Here is an 18,769-nt window from a genome sequence, read left to right on the forward strand (position 1 = left end):
CAAAGGGACTGGGTGCAGGGGTCCTTGCTCTGGGTTCATAGGAGGGGATCACCCCAGGAAGGCAAGACTTGTCCCTGCCTGCTTCTATCCCTCCTGCTGGAAGCAGGATGTGGGTTGCCCAGGAAGGGTGTGTCATCCCCCCCCCCCCCCCCCCCCAAATGGGGGGCTGAAAGCACAGGCTGGATCCGGGCCCTTCTCCCCATCACCGCACACACGGGTGGCCGCGGCTCCAACACACAACCTAGGGTTTTATTGTGCAGACAGAGGAACACTCCTGCAGGGTAAGGTGGTTTTTTTTCTGTTGTTGTTGCTTTTCGTAGGGTTCTTCCCCCCCCCCCCCCCCCCCCTTTGACAGAGTTTGGTTTACGACAAAGCTGTGGAAAACAACTACAAATGGTCACCCAAAAATGAGTCGAGATGCATCCGCGCTCTGCTGGCTGGGCTCTGCACCTGCCCCAGCGCTCACCAGCAAGCCCAGGGAGCTGGGCGCAGCCAGGCCTCAGCTATACACGGCCTCAGCAGCACTAGACAGCAAGCAAGCAGGCAGGGACGGGCAGGGAACGGGCAGGGGGTAGGTAGGAGGCAGCTCGCAAGGCGTGGGGAGCAGCTGCTGTGGGTTGCTCTCAGCCGTGGTGGCACAGCTCAGGCTGCACGGGCAGCTCAGCGGGGCTGGGGGTCACCCCATGGATCAGGATGCTCCTGCCTGCATCTTCCTGCCTGCTCCTGTGCCCTCTCCTGGGTGAGGGTACAGCAGGACCAGCCCTTCGGTCTCTCTCCCCATGGCCAGCTGGGCTGCCCTTACATCCTATTCTGTTCTTAAGTGGAGACAGGGAATGATGAGAGGGAAGAAGGAGAAGGGAAGGGGTACACAGGGTCCTCCCAGCGGCATGGTGGGGCTGAAGGAAGACTGATAAGCCTAGCTGTGGCCAGGCATTGAGATGTGCCCTCCCCACCAGCCTGCCTGGATCTAGCTCTGGGGACCACAGGGAGAGGAGTAGGGGCAATGCGGGGCTGTGGCTAGCTCAGAGAGGCTCTGCTTGCCTCCACTGGTGCTGGCAGCAATTCTCTCGTCACAGCTAAGGGCTGGTCTTGGGTGAGAGCAAGTGGTGTCTGTGGCTCGGGCAGCCCAAAGGTACCAGATGATGCCTGGAGGAGGCCTCACTTCCAGCTCGGCTGTAAAAGACAGATTAGGAAATACTTGTTGCCAAAGCACGTTTGCTGTGAGCCCCCTCCCCAGGGCCCCGAAAGAGCCCTAAGGAGGCAGGGTCATTTGATGGTGTCTCCTAAACCTGCTCCCCTCTCTTCTCCCAGCCCGGCCAGGCTGGGGACACACAGCCCCATCTCCAATAGGGGCACAGCACCCAGCACGGGGACCCCTCTGCACGCTCTCGCATCGCCTCCTTCTCTTACCTGCCGATCCTGCTGTGTTTCCCCAGTTGAGAACAGGTAAACCCCAAAAGCCAAAGGGATGGGGAGAAGCGGGCTGTGTGGGGCTGAGGCTCCAGTGCTCCCAACCAGCCGGCCTACCGAGCAGGGAGGAGCGATGGGAGAAGCAATGCTGCCTAGCAGAGCCACCATGCTTCGGAGCGGGGCATGTGTGCGTGTGACGGCGGGCCTTGGCACCGGACGGTGGGGAGCGTTATACACGGCTATATAGAGATAACACAGAGAGAGGTTTCACTGGTTCCAAATGGTTCAGCTTCTCCTTCCAAGGGCTGCGTTCTGGCAGGGGAGGCGGGTTTGCTGGGGTGCTCGGTGTGTGCGTGCATGTGCGTGTGTGTGTATGTGTGTGTGTGTGTGTGTGTGTGCCTGCTTTTCCTTTCACAGGGACACGAAGTCCACGGCTTGCAGGAGAGGCAGGGAAAGGAGAAGGAGCAGGAGCCACGAAGTGTTCTGGATCAAGAGGCTGAAGCCGGCGCACTTCTCCAGTTTGTCTGTGAGGGCAGGGGATGGGGAGGGAGAGAAGAGCCACGGTGAAATCCCTCAGGAGCAGGCATCAGGTGTTATAAGGGGTGCTGGGACTCAGCTTCTCACCTTGGCCGCAGAACAGCACCAAGTCTCATCCTGGCCCCTTGCCTGCTTCCCCTCCCACCTTGTGCCCTTCAAAGCTTTTGGGGCCATGCAGAGACCCGGGGAAGCATAACGCTGCTTTTGCCTGACTGGGGTGACAAGGGGATGGGCACCAGAGCAGATAAAGGGCTCTGCAGATGGAGGACTGCTCCTGCACAGCCTAAGCATGGAAAAGCCACGTCCCTCTTCAGTCCTCCCCCAGCAGACTTGTCCCCTCTGCTGGGACTATGAAGCATCACCTATGGGAGGACACCTGAGACACGGGGGGCCCAGGAGACACAGGGTTAAGCAGTCAAGGCAGAGCAAGTGGGGCTGATGGCTCTGTCTGTGGTATGAAGGGCTTGTAAGGGCTGGGAAACAGCTCAAGGAGGATTTGGGGACACCATCGGGGGTTCTGGTTCTCTCTGCTGGCCCTGCCAAGCCAAGGAGCAGGTGGGAAAGAGGGATTGAAGCCAGGCTGCCCATCTCACCTTTGATGACGGTGATGTTCTTTATCTGGTTCCCGGTGTAGTCGTTGGTGGCCTTCAGCTCACACATGTAGACGCCCTCATCGCTGGTGGTGAAGCTCTGCAGGTAGAGGCACACCAGGTTCTTGTGCATGGTGACGTTGGCTCGGTTGCGGTAGATGTTCTCCGAGACGCTGATGGTGCTGTGGATGACGTGCTTCCTGTTGTCCTTGGTGATGCTGAACTCGTAGGTCAGGGGGTTGCTGGTTTTGTTCTCATAGCGGCAGTCCACCCGGAGGCTCTGGCCCAGCAGGCAGGCACTCAGGTCCTTGATCATCTGGCAGTGGGCAGCCTGGAGGACTGGGAGAGGCAAGCAGGGGTTGGACAAGGGATACAAGCACTGGGGATGCCCACATAGCCTCCTGGCTCTCGCCTGGCTGCTCTGGGCTGAGCTCATTGCAAAGAAGGGAGGGGATGTGTGTCTACCTGTCAGGATGACAGCGATGCCAACGGTGGGGTTCATCTCTCCGCTGAGGTGCCAAGCAGTGGCTGTCACTGGAAGGGGAGCCTGGGCAGAGAGAAGGAGAGGAGGTTAGTCATTGAACCCAGCACACAGAAACGGGCACACATGGCACAGGTAGGCAGTCTGGCTCTCCTCTATGGTGCTCTATAGCTTGCTTCTCATCATGGTGGTGGATTGACTGTGCAGGGCCTGGCCGGCCCTGCAGCCAGCTAGGAAATGAGGGATTATGTGTCTGGCCAGCATCACCTTCCCATAACCCCAGCCAGCACCAGCCACACTCTTTTCCCTGTCTGTATCCCCACACCAGACATTAAATAAGCATGGCACGGACCTGCAGCACGGCCTTCGTGCGCTGCCTTCCCTTTCTGCTGCCCCGTGCCTGGGATGGGGACCAGGCAGGAGGAATCCGTGCCTGCCCATGATGTCCATAGGGCTGCCAGGTGAGGGACCCTCCGTCGGTGCCGGCGGGCGCCAGGCCACCAGCCCTCCTGCAGCTCCAGCGGGTGAGCTCAGCATGGATGAGTCACTGCGATGCAGCGAGGGAAAGGGGCCAACAGCAGCGGGAAGAAGGGACACGGCAGCTGGACACGGAGCCAAGGCTGCCAAAGGATGGCACCGAGTCTCCAAGGGCTGAGCCCAGCCTGCCCAGCTTACAGCGTGGAAGGGCTTTGGGGTGGCAGAGTCCACCCTCTGGGTCCCCAGCCCGTGTCTCTTCAGGGCGAGGGGCCTGTGGATGTGCTGCCAAAGCCGCAGGGCTGCTGGGATTCCAATGTGGCTGAAAGGAATCAATTAAAGGTTTGCAGCCCAGCCAAGCAGCCGCATGGGGAATCCAGCCGCAGACATGCGGAATGGAGGCAGAGGGTGGGGGAGCAGCAAAGCAGACACCGGGGCTGAAGGACACCGCATCCTGCGGCCGGTTCTCCAGGCTGGGGATGCGGAGCCAGGTCAAGAGGAGGAGGTGAAGTACCACCCTTTGGGGCTCCGGGCTGGCAGAGGGCACAGCAGGCCACCGGTTTGCTCCCTCTGAGCCTGACTAAGCATCCAGGGAAGAGCTCTGCACTGCAGCCAGCTGGATGATTCTTCTGAGCATATTTTCAGTCTTTCATATAATGTTCTAGGAGGAAATACCAAACCCATTTGCTCACTGTGGAGCTGTGAAAGATCTCTGCAACCCCAAACCCTGGCCAGGAAGAAAAATTCCCTTCTGCTTGGTCTTGACAAACAAGAGGGTGCAAATGGGGGCAAACGCATGATGGAGGAGACTACTCGGGTCTCCTCTGGGTGCCTAGAAACTGGCCCCTGTCCTTTCCTTTGTTATTTCTCAGCTCTGACCCACTCCTCTTTGAATGTCCTGGGACACTATCTAGGTCACAGCCAGGCTTTCTTCCGGAAAATCAGTGCAAATAAGCTCCCACAGAAGGGGGCTTCCTCCCTTCTATGTGCAAAAGCACTCAGATATTCCAGGCTCTGGATTCATGACCCCTTGGATCCTTTGTACCTCTCCTCCCGACAGTGGTGCCAGATAACTCTTGTTGCTGCACAGTCCAGGGTCTTTGCGCAGGGACAGATCTCCCAAGAACGATAGCATTAGAGCAACCCCAGCTCTTGCAGAGCACAGCTTTCTAACGTGGTCTCTACCACCTACGTGGGGCCACGCTATGATGGTGGTACCTCCGTGCCCACCCCCACGACAAACAAAGCCATCGGGGCAGAAGAGAGCCAGGCTGATGGGCTGGGATAAACCACGGGAACCTGGCTGCAGACCTGGGAACAAGGGTACCGGGGGTCTCCCTTTACGCCGTGTGGATGGATGCTCAAGGAAGAGCGAAGCGGGCAACACCTCTGCCGGGCCCTTGCGGGGCAGGAGGGCTCCGTGCGAGCTGCCCACCCCGCAGGCAGCGGGCGTGCGCGCCGCCGTGCCCGTGGAGGAATGCCGCAGTCCCGAGCCTTTGCAGGGGAGGGACGGAGGGAAGAAGGGAAGGGAAGAACGGGGAGCGCCGCCCTGCAGCAGCATCCCGGTACCCAGTCCCCGCGGCGGGCAGCGCATCCCTCCCGGGCAGGGACAAGCGGCTCCCGCTTTGGGGCCCCGACCCTCCCCTTTCCCCGCCCCGTAGAGGGGCACCGCAGCGGCGGGTGCGCTCGGTGCGGCGGGGCCGGGCCGTGCCTTACCTGCCGGCGCTGTCCGGTGCTGTCCGCGCTGCCGCCCGCGGGGCTGCCGGCGCTGTCCGGTGCTGCCCGGCTGGGCTGTGGGCGGCTCGGCGCTCCCCGCAGTTTGGGCCGGGCCGGGCGGGCGGCCCCAGCAAATCAGTGCCGGGCGGCGTCACGGAGGCTCGGCCCCCGGCCCTGCGGAGCGGTGCGGAGGGGGGGGATCGGCTCTGCGGACCGGCCCCGCCCCGGGATGCGGCCGAACCGGCCCCGGGAGGGGGGGGGGGGGTGCGGGGCATTGGGGGTGCCCGGGGAGGGAGGAAGCCCCCCGGCGGCCCCTCATTGGGGCACAGGAGGGTCCTGTTCGGCCCCTTCCCCTCATCCCCTCCCCGTTCCTCTTAGCGCAAAGCGGGAAGGGTGACACATCCCCATCGCCATGGGAACACCACATTCTGCAGAAGAGCCGCCAGCCCTCGTCCTTCCCGGCAATACGGGTGTTTCTTTGCTGGGAAAGGAAAGCTTTGGAAGCGGACAGAAGAGCGTGGCTTGAGCTCTGCTGAGGAGAGGGGACATACTGGCCCTCCGCAAATGGCTATAGCTCAGGTGTGCAATGAGCAGCGGACACCAAGTCACCGGAGACCCATGCACCACGCAGGAACCACTACTGGCCGCAAGCCTTAAGCTTTAAGCCCAGGGCTGGTGGCGGTGAGGATGCAAACAAGGGCTTGCTCCCCACAAGCTCCCAGCACTGCATGGTTGGGAAGGGGCTAAGGAGAGCTGCTTGTGTGCAAAACGTCTTTGAACCCAGTAAACAGCCGGGCAAAGGAGCTCTTCTCTGCTCTAGGGCCAAGTGGAGATGACAGAACAGGATGGCAGCATCATGGAGCTGCTCTTCCTAGGAGTCTGTGCTCCAAAGCATCCCAGCAAGGAGCAGAGACATGCAGAAGGGCCTGCCCTGTCTTCACCTCTGCCCGCAGCCCTTGGCTCTGCAGAAAAGGGCTGGCACTGTGAAAGTTGATAGGAGAAGTCATATTCTGCTCCAGCAGAACCTGATCCCTGGTGACACCCAAGTGCTGAGCTGGCTGTGCAGGGGGGTTTTGCTAATTCTACAGAATCTTGGCTCTGGCTATGCTGCCCCAAATGGGGCTGGAAACAGGCCATGATGCTCAGGAAGGACTCCCAGTGTGCTGCCATGGGGAGGGCAAAGGTCTGACCCTATCTGCATACTGAATGGACCCAGGCTGTGGTCACTGCCACATGTGCGTAGCAACACAACTAGGATGGTAACCCAGGGTATACAAAGCTGACAGTGCTGGCTGAGGATGGGATTCAAGGCATGGCAAACTGACACAGAAAGCCATCACTAACGACTGGAAGCAGATTGATGCAACGCAAACAGACAAGAACAAGAGGCGCGTTGCCACGTTGTTAGGGTGCAAAAACCATGCAAGCATGAGGGCTGCATCCAAACACAGCTGTGGTATAACCATGCACACACACATGTCCCTTTTGTATCTAGCTCCGCATCCCTACCCTCACTCCTAGCTATGCAAGCGTAGGCAACCAGGGAATTCAGGCTTGAGGGACTGGCTTTTGGAGGCACGCGGTTGCCCAAGCACCACTGCACTGCAAGAGACTTCAGCTCCCTTCAGATCCTTGCCTGATGGTGCTGTGGAGGCAGGCATGATTGTGCAGTTTCTGGGCAGTGCTGGCAGCGAACGTCCTGCCTAGGTACTTGCAGGAGGCTCCTTGCAGAGGTTCTCTCCCTGGGTAGCCCCTTCAGTGCAGATTGCAGGCTGGCTGCTATCCATACACCAGGGAAAAATCAGTCCCCAAGTCACACCTAATGCAGAGGCCTCCAGATCGTGCTCCAAGGCAAAGAAAAGGGTGGGTGAGGAGGGGAAAACCTAATCATGACAGAGAAATGGAGAGGGTGCAGGCAGCATTTGAAGTGGCAGGGGACAGGCAGAGACAGACAGACAGGCATAAACAGGGGCAAGGAGGGAGCCAGACAGTGCAGTTACCAGCAGGCACAGGTGATGTGGCAGGACAGACAGGCAGAGGCAGGGCGCAGCTCTCCTAAGAGCTCAGATCAATTGAACTTCCCCTATCTCCTCTCTGGAGGGAAAGCCAGGGCATGTGGGGAGTCCTTCTGCTCTGATGGAGTGCGTCAGGGGCATCACTGCTCTGAGTCGCCCTAGGACCATCCCCAGTAGCAGCAGGGGGTAGGCTAGAAGCTGAGGCACTGATTGAGGACCGTGACTCGAGTGCCTGGTGCTGCTGCAGCAATTAAAACCTGGCCTTGTCCCAAGGACATGCTGCTGCAGGGGATGCCCTTCCAGGAGAGAGGTGCGCATCCTTCCCAAGAGGAACATCTTCCCCTGCCCTCAGCCTACCCCCAAAGACGAGAGGAAAGGGAGCGTCTCTCCCTCCTGCTCATGAATCACAGCACAGCATCGCACTGGGTCCTGCTCAAAACATGACAGCAGGATGCCCACGCAGCAGCCGGTCCCTACCAGTAATCATTTGCTCCCCCACTGCTAATTGCAAGGGAGGGGAGACATTAGGTCCTAGCCAACGGGATCTGGGGCAGCACTCCTGGGGAGAAACCCCTGGCATCCTCTCCCAGGCCATTAGAGCTGAGGAGTTACGGGATACAGGAGTAAGGGAGGGCGTCTGAGAATCAGTGCTATTGATCTGGCAGAGATTGCAGCTCTAGGCTCGACTGATGGATACGCTCACCAGCTTCACAGCGCAGTGCCTGCCCCTGCATGTCCCTGCTCTGCCTGGCCCCAGAGCTCCAGCTGACAGGAGGGTGGCAAAGTCTTTATGCTTGTCACTGCATGAAGCCAAACCCAGGCCCTTCCCACCCCGTCTTTGAGGCTGCAGAAAAGCTTTGCCCTTGATTGGAGAGACAGAAAGGCCCTTGGGAGCCCAGCGAGGCCCCACGGATGCTATATGTAGCATGGCCCAGATACAAAGCCCTTGGGCTTTGTGGCACCACTGCACAGAGCAGGGGTGGAGGAGACTGTGCTCCCCTCCTTCCTGCACGCAGCACACAGCCATGGAAAACAGGGGCAATCAGGGCTGCTGCTGCAGCAAGCTCCTTGGCCTCTGCTGTGCTTGGAGCAGCCACATTAGCCCAGCAAAGGAGATGGCTGGCACAACACCCCAGCACTGCCGGGCGCCTTGCCTGCAGTGCGAAGGGCTCCTCCATGGTACCTCTGCCTGCTTATGGCTGGATCCTGGGTACTGAGAAGTCCCAGAGACTTGAAGACCTAACAGAGATCAGCTATTAGAGGAATCGGCTCCAGTCCCTGCACTGACACACCTGACAGCAGAAACATCCCTCCCTTCCCTCTGTGCCTCCCTGTTTGCCTGCAGGGTCTGGATACCTAAGTCCTGGCTCCATGCTGACATGCAGTCATGCAAGAGTGCCCAGTGGGGATGCTGCACCCTCCTGCTTGTCCTGGTGGCTTGTCTTGAAGGGAGACCCTGCTGGGAGGCTGCCAGCAGTGAGTATGCACTGCAGTGTAGGATGCTCCATAGTGAACCCCTGCTTCACCTGACGTTGCTGTCAGTGTCTGGGAGCCACCAGGCAAGGTCCCAGCAGCACAGCTCTCCTGCCTGTTGCAGAGCAATTCCTTGCAGTCTGATATCCATCTGGAGGGTGGGTGACCATCTCTGCTTCTAGCCCTTCATTCCCAGAGCTGCTACACTATTCCTGTAAGAGACTTGGAAATCCTGGTGGGAGCCAGCCAGGACAGGAGGAGCCAACTCAGCCTGCAAGAGGGGTTGACTAAGGCACAAAGCTCTCAGCTTGCTCCATCTGCTCCTCAGACTGCGTGGGAATGGTGCTTGGCTGCCTGCTCAGACTCCTCGCTGCCTCCCATTGCAACCAGCAATGCGTCCTGGTGGGATAGGAAAGCTGGTTTCTGGACCATGCCCTGCAAACCTGACCTCTGCTGAGCTCAGGGGGAAACTCATTCCTGGGAGAAGGAGAAGCATCCCTGCCAACTAAGCCAGGCAGATAACTTGGTTCCTAGCTCAGAGTCTGGAGGTCTGGGTCTCTTACCTGCAGGGTGAGTGGCCAGAGGGCCTGCCTTCAGCCTCTTTGCAACGGTGCCACATCCCACGGGCTCTTCGTATGGGAGCTGACATGAACGGACAGCTGGATCTGGGAAAAGATGCACGTCAGATGGTGGAACCCCCCTCTTCAACCTGCTGAACACCTTCCCCTGTGACACACCATCACCCCCTGTCCTGCATCGGGACGGCAGTCGATGGGAATACCCCACTGATGCCAGGTTGTGCAGCATTAGAAGCCCCAGGCATGCAACTGATTGATTACCAGAGTAACTTAAAACCCCTTTGTCTTGGGGAAATTTGCCTGTGTGGGAAAGGAGAAGCTCTTAGGGCCCTCCTAGGGTGATGCCGGATGGAGAAAGGCATAGAGCACAGCACTGCTGCTCTCCATCACCAGCCTAGCTTTCCCCTCTGTGTCTCAGGAGGCATGAATAATGCAAGCTACAGAAAATGGAAACAGCTTCCCTGAATTTTCTCCTCCTACCTGCTGGGCCTTAAGGAATGGAAACTGTTTATTGGCATTCCTTATTTATGAAGGAACCATTGGGGCAGGGTGGTCAGCTCTCACCACACAGGTTCCCGGGGATGATTCCCAGCCAGCGAGGAGGCTCCTCAGGCTGGAGAGAGGCAGGTTAAATACAGGCAGGTTAAATACAGGCACAGAACAGAGCTCGGTTCTGCTGTTGGGAGGCCTGGCCCTCACCCTGGCAGTGCTGGACAGGCAGGGGCTGTCCCTGCAGCACGCACAGAGCTTCCCTTTAGCATCCAGCCAGCTGCTCGCCGCACTTGGGTTTGTGTCATCAGCTCCAGCACTTGCTTGTCTCCCCCATTGTTAGTGGGGACAATGGGAGCGTGTACCCAGGCTGGGCAGAAGGGCTTCCCCTGCTCCCTGCCTTCCCTGCAGCTGATAGGAGCCAGCCAGTCTGTGCTGCACTGGGTGCCTGGGCAAAGGGGCAGACAGCACTGCCTGATGTCAGCTCGCCCTGGAGGCACTGGGCAAGCCCCGGCTCTGGTCCTTACCCTTCTCCTCTGCACCAAGCCACAAACAGCATCATGCTCCCAGCCACATCTGGCCGTGCAGAGCCGCATCTGCCAGCCCTGTGCTGTACTGAGTCACTCACTGGTTCCTCCCAGCCCATGTGACAAATGGTTTGGAGCAGAGGGGGATTTTCAAGCATTTCCCAGGCAGCTTTTTACCCACTGTTGTCTGCTTCTGATTGCTTAGGAGGCTGGAGAACCTTGTGTTTCCCCAGGCTCTTGCAGCAGAGCTAGGAAGCCTGAGTCTCCATCTCTTCTACAGTCTCCTTCAGGGACACGAAGTGGGTCACTTCATACCTCCGTGCATCAGTATTGCCACAGAGAACCATGTCGTGAAGAAATTCCTTCCTTTTTCATCCAGGCCAACCTTCTGATTTGAAACACTTGTCTCTAGGAAACAGATTGTAGATGAAGACAGCATCATCAGGAAGAATCCCTGCGCTTTCGTCTAGAGACACCCAAAGCCATAGGCCAAAGTTAGCAATGAAAGAGAAAGAAAGAGTCACCCAGACACCCAGTGAAGAACTACACTGGTCCCTCAAGGGCATCCCACTTCCAGGCCAGACAGGGTGCCCATTGGCCCTGCACTCCACTTGGGAAGGGACCGAAGCACCTCTGGAGCACTCCCCCATAAGTTGTCTGCAGTAGTATAGCAATGTCACTTACCTGGATACCACCTCCTGATACCCGAGGTTCCACTTGGGAGTACCCAGAACAAATACACAACCACCTTGTGGCAGCGATAACTGCAACTGCTGCTGAAAAGGTGCCATTGTATGAGCATAAGAAACAGGAAAACAGGCAGTGAAAATGGCTATCAGTATAGTACAGGGATTGAAAAATCATTTTATGGGGAACCAGAACACTGAGTGATGGGACAGGAAAAAAGGGCAATCACAGATGCTGTACCTGCACAGGAAGAACATTGATTTTCCAGATGTTGGGGTCCAAAGCTGTCTCCAACATGAATATGCTGCAAGAAACCCAAAACTAAGCGAGACGAACCCACCACAATATATCTCCAACGTCGAGGACAGCAAAGCAGCCTAAAAGAACAAAGAAAAGTCTCCATCATACAAGGATACCCCATTCCGCACAGCTGCATGACAAAACACTGCAGTAGGAAGCTCTAAGCGGGTCCTACATTAGAGTATCTGATGACAATCCTCACCATCACAGAACCCCCCTCTCACTTCAGCTTGTCTCACCAAAGCGATGCGCGGCAGGGTTCTGGATGGTGCTGGAGCCACTCACCCGGGGCAAATGGTGCTGGATGTGCAAAGGTGCAGCAGCCCTGCTTGAAGAGAGCTGCAAAGCAGCTGGGACTCCAGGGTGCTCCAGCAGCCCACAGGCTGCTGTAGAGCTCAGCTGAAGACAAGAGGCCCTTTCATTTCCTTTATTATAGGTAGTTGGAGATCAGCCCTGTGTGCTCTGATTTGGCATCCCCAAGTTCCCCACCGCATGCACCCCCTGAAGTGGCTTTGTACAGAAACACATCTGGTTTCATCTTCTCCGCATTTGTGCTGCTCTTTTCCCAGAACAAACGCTTCAGCAGTTTCCATTCCTCTGCCAGGAACAGTTCCAAAGGGAGCACGCTAGTTTGCACTGGAACGCGCGGTCAGAAAGAGCTATAAAAGCTAAGGCAATAAGGCTGGCTCCTTACGCATTTTTAAGCGTTGCTTTTCTGCCGCTCTCTGCACAGAGGTTCTTGTGGTTAGCAGGAAAATGTCATCAACATCCTGGGTCAGATTGCAGCCCTGTGTCCGTAGGGCTTCAAGCTTCAGCTTCCAACCCTCAAGAGCCTCAAAAAGAGCCCCTAAGTAAGGCAAAATAGGACCCCCAAAGCCAATTACCTTCTCTAGACAGTCTTGGCACTCTTGCAAGTCAAAGAAATTACATTTACTGGAACAAGAAGCTCACATCCAGGCCTTGAATACCCACTTCCAGATTGGAGATACTGTGCCAACACGGAATGCTGAATCAGTGCAAATTCACTCTGCTGATTCAGGTGTTCCAGCACTGTTACTCTGAAGGAGGAAGCTTTGTCCCAGCAGGTTGATGCCAGATAGGCTATCAGCTGTGTTCCTGCAGATGACACAGCCAGCACAAACAGCTCTGCATGTGCCAGCAAATGGGGCTAAAATCTGCCTGTGCATCGGTCTGGGCACCGTTTTCATTGCCAGGTGATGCACAGGTATGTGGATCCAGTACTAATCAATGCAAAACAGCAGCCTGCGACAGCTATGCTCTAAAAAGGGACCAGACATTTGGAAGGGAAAGAGAACAGTCTCAAGGCAGGGAACAGCAGATGCCAGCACTGACACACGGTTCTGGACCTGGCAGAGCAGCAGCCCCTCCACTTGTTTTTCTAGGCTTTTCAAGGCATTATCAATGTTTCTGCAAGCATTTATACCCAATCTCCAGCCAAATACCTGTATGTGCCTGGGTTCCTCTGAAGCTTTAATGCAGATCATATAGAGAACCCTTCCAGCACCTCATACCAGCACAAACAGCAGCTCCTAGCTGCTGCTGGGAAAGGTACTTATAGGCATCACAACTGCATTTCTAGGGTGATGGAGGCAGGAGCTCTCATTGGCAGCACCTGAGGGGCAGTTAACATCAAACCCATTAACCCCTGAATTTACATCATTCATGAGTTGAAGTCTAAACATGATATTTTAGGCCCTTTACATGCAAAGATGCTGTCACTGTATAGTGTATGAGCAGGAAGTTATTGCTGGTTTTCAGTGGTCTCCTCGGTGTTTTTAAACAACAGCCTATCAAGAAGTTGTTATCTATCTTTCCTGTGCAATGCTAGGAAACAGATGTGGAAATGAAGATTTACACTCTCTAGTGATGTGTCTCAAGCCTGCATCCTTCCTCTCTCCGCAGCTGGATTTGTACTTGCCATTGCCTTGAAATGCCTGGGTACAAAGCACTGGCCAGTCCAAGTATCACAGTATTCTCCTGAGCCCTCTGAGGTATTCAAAGACCCAAACCCCATGAGATTATGGATCTTATTAAACAAACTTAGAAATCATTACTTAAGTTTATATGTTGGCTTAGAAGCCCTTTGAATGAGTATGCTCCCTGGTCTTTGCTGTGGCTTTTTACATCTCTTATTTACACACTGTGTTTCTTGACATGTACACAGAGACTGCGTTTATTGACACAGTGCTTTACATTGCAAGCAGCGGAGGCTGTTTGTGATGAGTCAGCTGTAACATGAGGTGTTATACATCCATTTCACTCTTGCCATGGGATAGATGCCTTTTTATGTCGTGAATCTCTGTTTTGAAGAGATTCAGTCAAGAAGTGCATTGGGACAGATACTCCAAACCCCAATATCTAGTATATAACCAGAATCTAGGCTAAGGCTAGGAAATGGTAGAGAAGACAACCCTCACAATATACATCATTGGAATCTCTGCAGCTGTAACTGAGGGGAAACATGCATCTTTTTGTGCATCTTCCTCAGTAAGATCCCTTTTCTTTCTGGTGATCTCTTAACTTGCAGGAAGTTCTTAGAGGTGTTTCTGAAGCCACATTAGTAAGCTCGAAAGAATCCTCAAAGAGCAAGTTATTGGCAACCAAAGGAAGGTTTTGTTGGTGAAGAGCAGAGGCAGGGCCAAAGAGATGGAAAAAATGAGGAAGGTAGGGAAAGAACGAGATGAAAAACAAGTACTGTCAGAGGAAAACGTAGCTATTATGATCGCGCATGCACACAGGCACAGGGGAAAGCTCCACTTAAATACAAACACACACTTAACAAAAAGGGGATTTATGAAGCATCGCAAACAATGTAATCTGCTGTTTACCACAGGAATGGTAAATCAACCCTAGGAACCAAACCACAGCCTATTTTAATGCGAGTCCTGCCTGTGCTGGCAGGCCAGGGCTCCATTTCTGAGAACGTATTAGAAATGAATGACAAAAAGCTCCATGCAAGTGAAGAAAAGCCTTGCAAATGCGAGTTAATCAAGTGTGAAGGGCCAACAAAGACTGCCACGAAGTCTCCATGTGCCCTCCTCATGCAAAGCAATGACTTGATAACAGTTAGCTTCTTCCTCCGTTCCCTTTAATTGCTTCTCCTGTGGAGGGAATTTACACTGAAAAGAGTCAGCAACAGCTTTAACAGGGGGAGGAAAAGGAAACAGCTCCATTGCCTGCAGAGATGAGTGTGAGCACAGCCCCTTGCCCCTTGCTGTGTGCATTTAATGGCTTTCCATGGTGAAGGTGGTCTGTGTTATTGGGGTGAGGCAGTCAGCATCGTTGGACATCTCTTTCCAGTGCAGTGTTTGAGGGAACCTGGGGTGCTATGGCACTCTCAGAGACAAAGCTGCCCCATACACATAGGCTGGCCTGTCTGGAGGGATGTGAGGAAGCAGCATGATAGCATCCCTGCCTTGCAGGTCCTGTGTTAGCTCTTGAACAGTGGGCAGTGGTTATTCTGCTAGGAAGCACCAGAGGGTAGCATTGCCTTTTGCTGGAGAACACTTGTGGCAACTACTGTAGGGCTGCTGTGTGAGGATTGTTGGGATGGAGCAGGCTGGATCCTAAGGTCCTACAGTAGTCTGTGCTTACATGTGAAAAGGAACATTGTAAGAGCCTCAAGTCCCATCTTTTGTTTATGGGATGAAATAACAGGGATGAAAGTGAGCTTTATGGACTTATCTAGTCATGAGTACAGCTCTATTTCATGTATATGCTGTTACCGTGGCAGGGCTTTAGTGGAGAAACACTGATTTCAATGCTGGTCTTGTAGAAGCTTACCAGCTGAAATGATGAAAAGCAATAGCAGGACAGCTTCTGGATGCCTTGTGGAACCCACTGGGAGCTCTCCTGGATTGTCTTTCCAGATCTAATGTGTCCTTCTCCTGCAGGTATGCACCAGGATGAGGAAGGACTCTGAAGGTGCCCTGATGACTCCAGAGCTCAGAGGTGCACTGTGCTGTGTGCAGCTCAAGCTACCTTGACCTATAAAAGGCAACCAGAGTCTCAGAGCTTCTCTGTGCTATGGGGTCGTGACAGTGTCCTGCTTCAGAGGTAGCTGCATCATCGTCTACCTACAGCAGAGCTTGGGTTCATTAGTAAGAAGCATTAATGAAAAGTAAGCCAGAGCTTAACGAAGTGTTGGGACACTGATTTCCCATGCCGTTTATGGGATGCAATGGCCTACCTTCACCTAAGTGATGCTGGAGTGTGGTGAACATCTTGGTCTGCCTCCTACTTGAGGCAAATACGTATATATTGTGGAAATAAAGCAGCTTTCAAGGTCACTCAGCAATCCTGGCCCAGTGACATCTCTGGACAAGGTTCACCCCACTCCACATTGTGCCAGGTACCAGTGTCCAGTCAGTGGTGTCACAGGACCTTCAAACATCCCTCTGTGTTCCCTGTGCCCTCTGTCTGATGTGCTTTCTTCTGCAGCCTTTGGTTCTTCCTCATCATAAATCCTGTAGGATTTAACTTCTAGCTACTGATCCTTTTGACAGTAATGGACCATTAACTAACTAGACATAAAATTGAAAGTGTAAATCCCTCTCCCTTGGGGAATTAGAAAGTAGGTTTAGGATGCAGGCCATGAAATGCAAGAGTTCACTGTAATCACAAACAAGGCCTGATTAACTCTGCCTGCCCAGCATTCCCAGGTCTGTGCCAGCTCATAAACAAGAAAGCAGAAGCTGGGGCTAGTACAGCAGAACCATTTGCATCTGCCAGGGAAAAAAAAGCCTTTAGCCTCTGTGTTTGAGCTTGTTCATCCCATTGCCCCTGTAAGAGTCTGGGCTATGAAGGAGTTATATCCAGAGGCTGATGCTGTCTCCGACCACAAGCTTGGTGTGCTCCCCTTTCCTGGGACAGGGCGAGAAGGGAAGACCAGGAACTTTGCTCACTTCAAAGGTGAGGAGGAGGGAAAGCACAAGCTGCCCCAGGGGAATAACGCCAACTGCTCCCACGGGGGATGATACAGCACCCTTGGTGGGTACCACGTCCAACCCCAGCTCTTCCCCTGAGCTCTCCAGTAACGTGGCAGCGCTCCACTATGTATCTGTGGGAGTGAGTTTGCTGCTGACTCTGTTCTATAGACCTTGAGATCAGTGCCCACTCATTAATTACCTTCCTCTTGCAGGAGGGACTCTACTTTCAAGGTCCTGCAGGCCCTTAACCAAGCACCTGCCTTTGAAAGAGATTCTGATTGAATTGCAATATGCAATTAGAGCCAGGATGGCCAGGACAGAGGAGGACGGGTCAGAGACCAAACTGGGCTGTCTGTATCGCTGCCCTCCTGTGAAGTGCCACATCACTGCTGGCCAGCACCCCCTGCACACCTCAGGGTATGCTCCAGCTATTCCCTCCTTTCCTTGCTCCACGCTCCTGCAGCCAACCCATGTGCTGGTGCCTGTGCCATCCATCAAGCCAGCAGCGCGAGAGCAGCTGCAGAAAGTGCCTGGGATTTATCACCCATGGCAGGAGCTTTTGCCTGCAATAAACCCCACTTTTCCCCTCCCCTCTTGTAGAGCTTTCCCCCTTCCCTTCTCTCATCATTATTATTATTATTTTTAAGGAGCTTAATGCCATATGCCTTGCTGTGTCATAAATAACGCCTGTAATCAAACAGCACAGGGTAAATGTAGTATTCCAGCTTATGCAATTTGTTTGACAAAATGAATCCGGAAGAATATAAGTCTGTGGTGGAAAGACAAATAGAGCAGCTTGGATGAATGTGTTAACCAAGAGAAAAATGGCTTGGCAGAGGGGTTGATGCTATATTTATCCATGCAAATGGAGCTCAGGGCTAATTTATTATAAATAGAGTGCAGAGCTTGCCAGAATGGGCAGTGTCTCCTGAGAGGGACAGCAGGAAACACGGCCCTGCCAGGGTCATGGAGGGGAGCTGGGCTCACGCTTGGCATGGGGCTGTTAGGTCTTTGGGCACTTTGTGGAGACAGGGAGTGTGGAGGGGCTAAAGGGACTCCACTCAGCTTATGGATGCATGGGATGCAGCAGTGCTAGCGTGTGCTGGCAATGCGAGTAGCCCTTGCCTAGGTGCTGGGTGTACCCAAACATTGCTGCAAGGAGCACATAGTCCAGTAACAATGATCAGCAGGTGCCTGTTGACTCTCACATCTTCTGGGCTTTCTTTATGCCTTTCCTCTGAATCTCTCTCTGAAGGTGCTCAGTAGATTCACATTGAGCATCAACCCTTCCCTGGCCTTACTGGTGCTTTTGTATTGCTTATGGGGAAAGCAGGAGTCCCCACTCCCTGCTTTGGGGCTAAGCAGGTCAGAGCTGGCTACTGGCAAAAGTTTTCCAGCCCGAACACCCCTGCTTCCAGCTGGGAGACATAGACCAAGCATGGCTCCTTGCCCTCTGCTGGGAAATGGGCTGTGGCTGGCCATGGGATGATGCTGCCTGGCTGGGGACTGGCAAGAAGAGAGCCAAATTCTAGTCTCTGTGAGCTGGGAAAGCCTCTGAGATGTATGGAAGATGAAGGGGACCCCCAGTCTCTGCAGTTGCTGCGTTGCTGGGCCTGAGCTTCATTGAGTTGTTCCCTGCTAGAGCTTGGGTGCGATCCTGATAACATCACAGGTAATGTGGGGTAGCCAGGATCTGAAGCTGCAGCCCTTTCCATGAGCTCTGTCTGCCCCTGGGCTGTGTTCCCTTTGTTAAAGGTGATCTTTGTCTTTCTCCTTTGGCAAGGTACAGACCCTGCATGCCTGCTCACCTTCTACTCACCCCAGCGAGGCTGGGTGTTCTTAAAGCAATCCTCAAGGTGAAGGCTGTGGGTCAGGCTCCCCATAGTGCTGCTGCAGCGCAGGACAGGTGATGTTGTTTCTGGGTACCCTGCCTGCAACTGCCTTGTTTCCTGTCAGAGGAAACAGATAAACAGTGAGGACCGAGCACACAGCCTTTTGTCTTCCCGAGAGCTCCTCCAGTGCTTGCACACAAAGAGCTGAGCAGCCTGTGTGCACAGCAGCAGCCCTTTGCTGTGTCTGGGTTTGCTGGGAGGAGATCTGTGCCTTCCTGAGCATCTCTCTGCAACCAGACTGCTGCTACCTGTACCCTGCTGCAAGATGTACCTGAGTCTATGAGTAAACTTCTGGGGGCAGGAGAAGCTGAGGCGTGCCTTTAGGCATCTCCTGTGAGGTTGTGTCTCTTCTCCAATGCTGTGTGTAGTCTCTTCCACGTGAAATCCACCCCAGAAGACGGTGAGAGCCTGCCTTAGCCTAGGAAGTGCTGCAGCCTATTGGAGAAATCCCTTTATACTGCAGCAGAGCCCTACCTCCTCTTCACCATAAGGCGGCATTACAGGCTCTGGCGACTGGCAGGGCTGGGATGCGCCCAGAGCAGAGATGAAGAAGGGCATTTCTCATTGATGAGGATACCTCAGCTCCTGCTCCCTGCGTCTCACCTTTTACACACTTGCCCCATGGCCATGTCGGCTGAAGGGCTGAATTTT

At 54.6% G+C, this 18,769-nt stretch overlaps 1 protein-coding gene across 1 annotated transcript; it reads right to left on the reverse strand.

Annotated features, from left to right (window-relative positions):
• Positions 1 to 1,515: 1,515 nt before the first annotated feature.
• On the reverse strand, positions 1,516 to 5,277 carry THY1 (Thy-1 cell surface antigen). Its single transcript, XM_057433189.1, has 4 exons — positions 5,209 to 5,277; positions 3,003 to 3,084; positions 2,541 to 2,876; positions 1,516 to 1,934 (listed from the first exon to the last, which is right to left on the reverse strand). The coding sequence occupies exons 2-4, from the start codon at positions 3,037 to 3,039 to the stop codon at positions 1,822 to 1,824; spliced, it is 486 nt and encodes a 161-aa protein (XP_057289172.1). The 5' UTR covers positions 3,040 to 3,084; positions 5,209 to 5,277; the 3' UTR covers positions 1,516 to 1,821.
• Between the last annotated feature and the right edge of the window lie 13,492 nt (positions 5,278 to 18,769).

This window comes from Pezoporus wallicus, unplaced genomic scaffold (assembly GCF_028554395.1).
Source record: "Pezoporus wallicus isolate ANWC-B61680 ecotype Strahan unplaced genomic scaffold, APGP_CSIRO_Pwel_v1 contig_11829, whole genome shotgun sequence".
Classification (NCBI taxonomy): Eukaryota; Metazoa; Chordata; class Aves; order Psittaciformes; family Psittacidae; genus Pezoporus; species Pezoporus wallicus.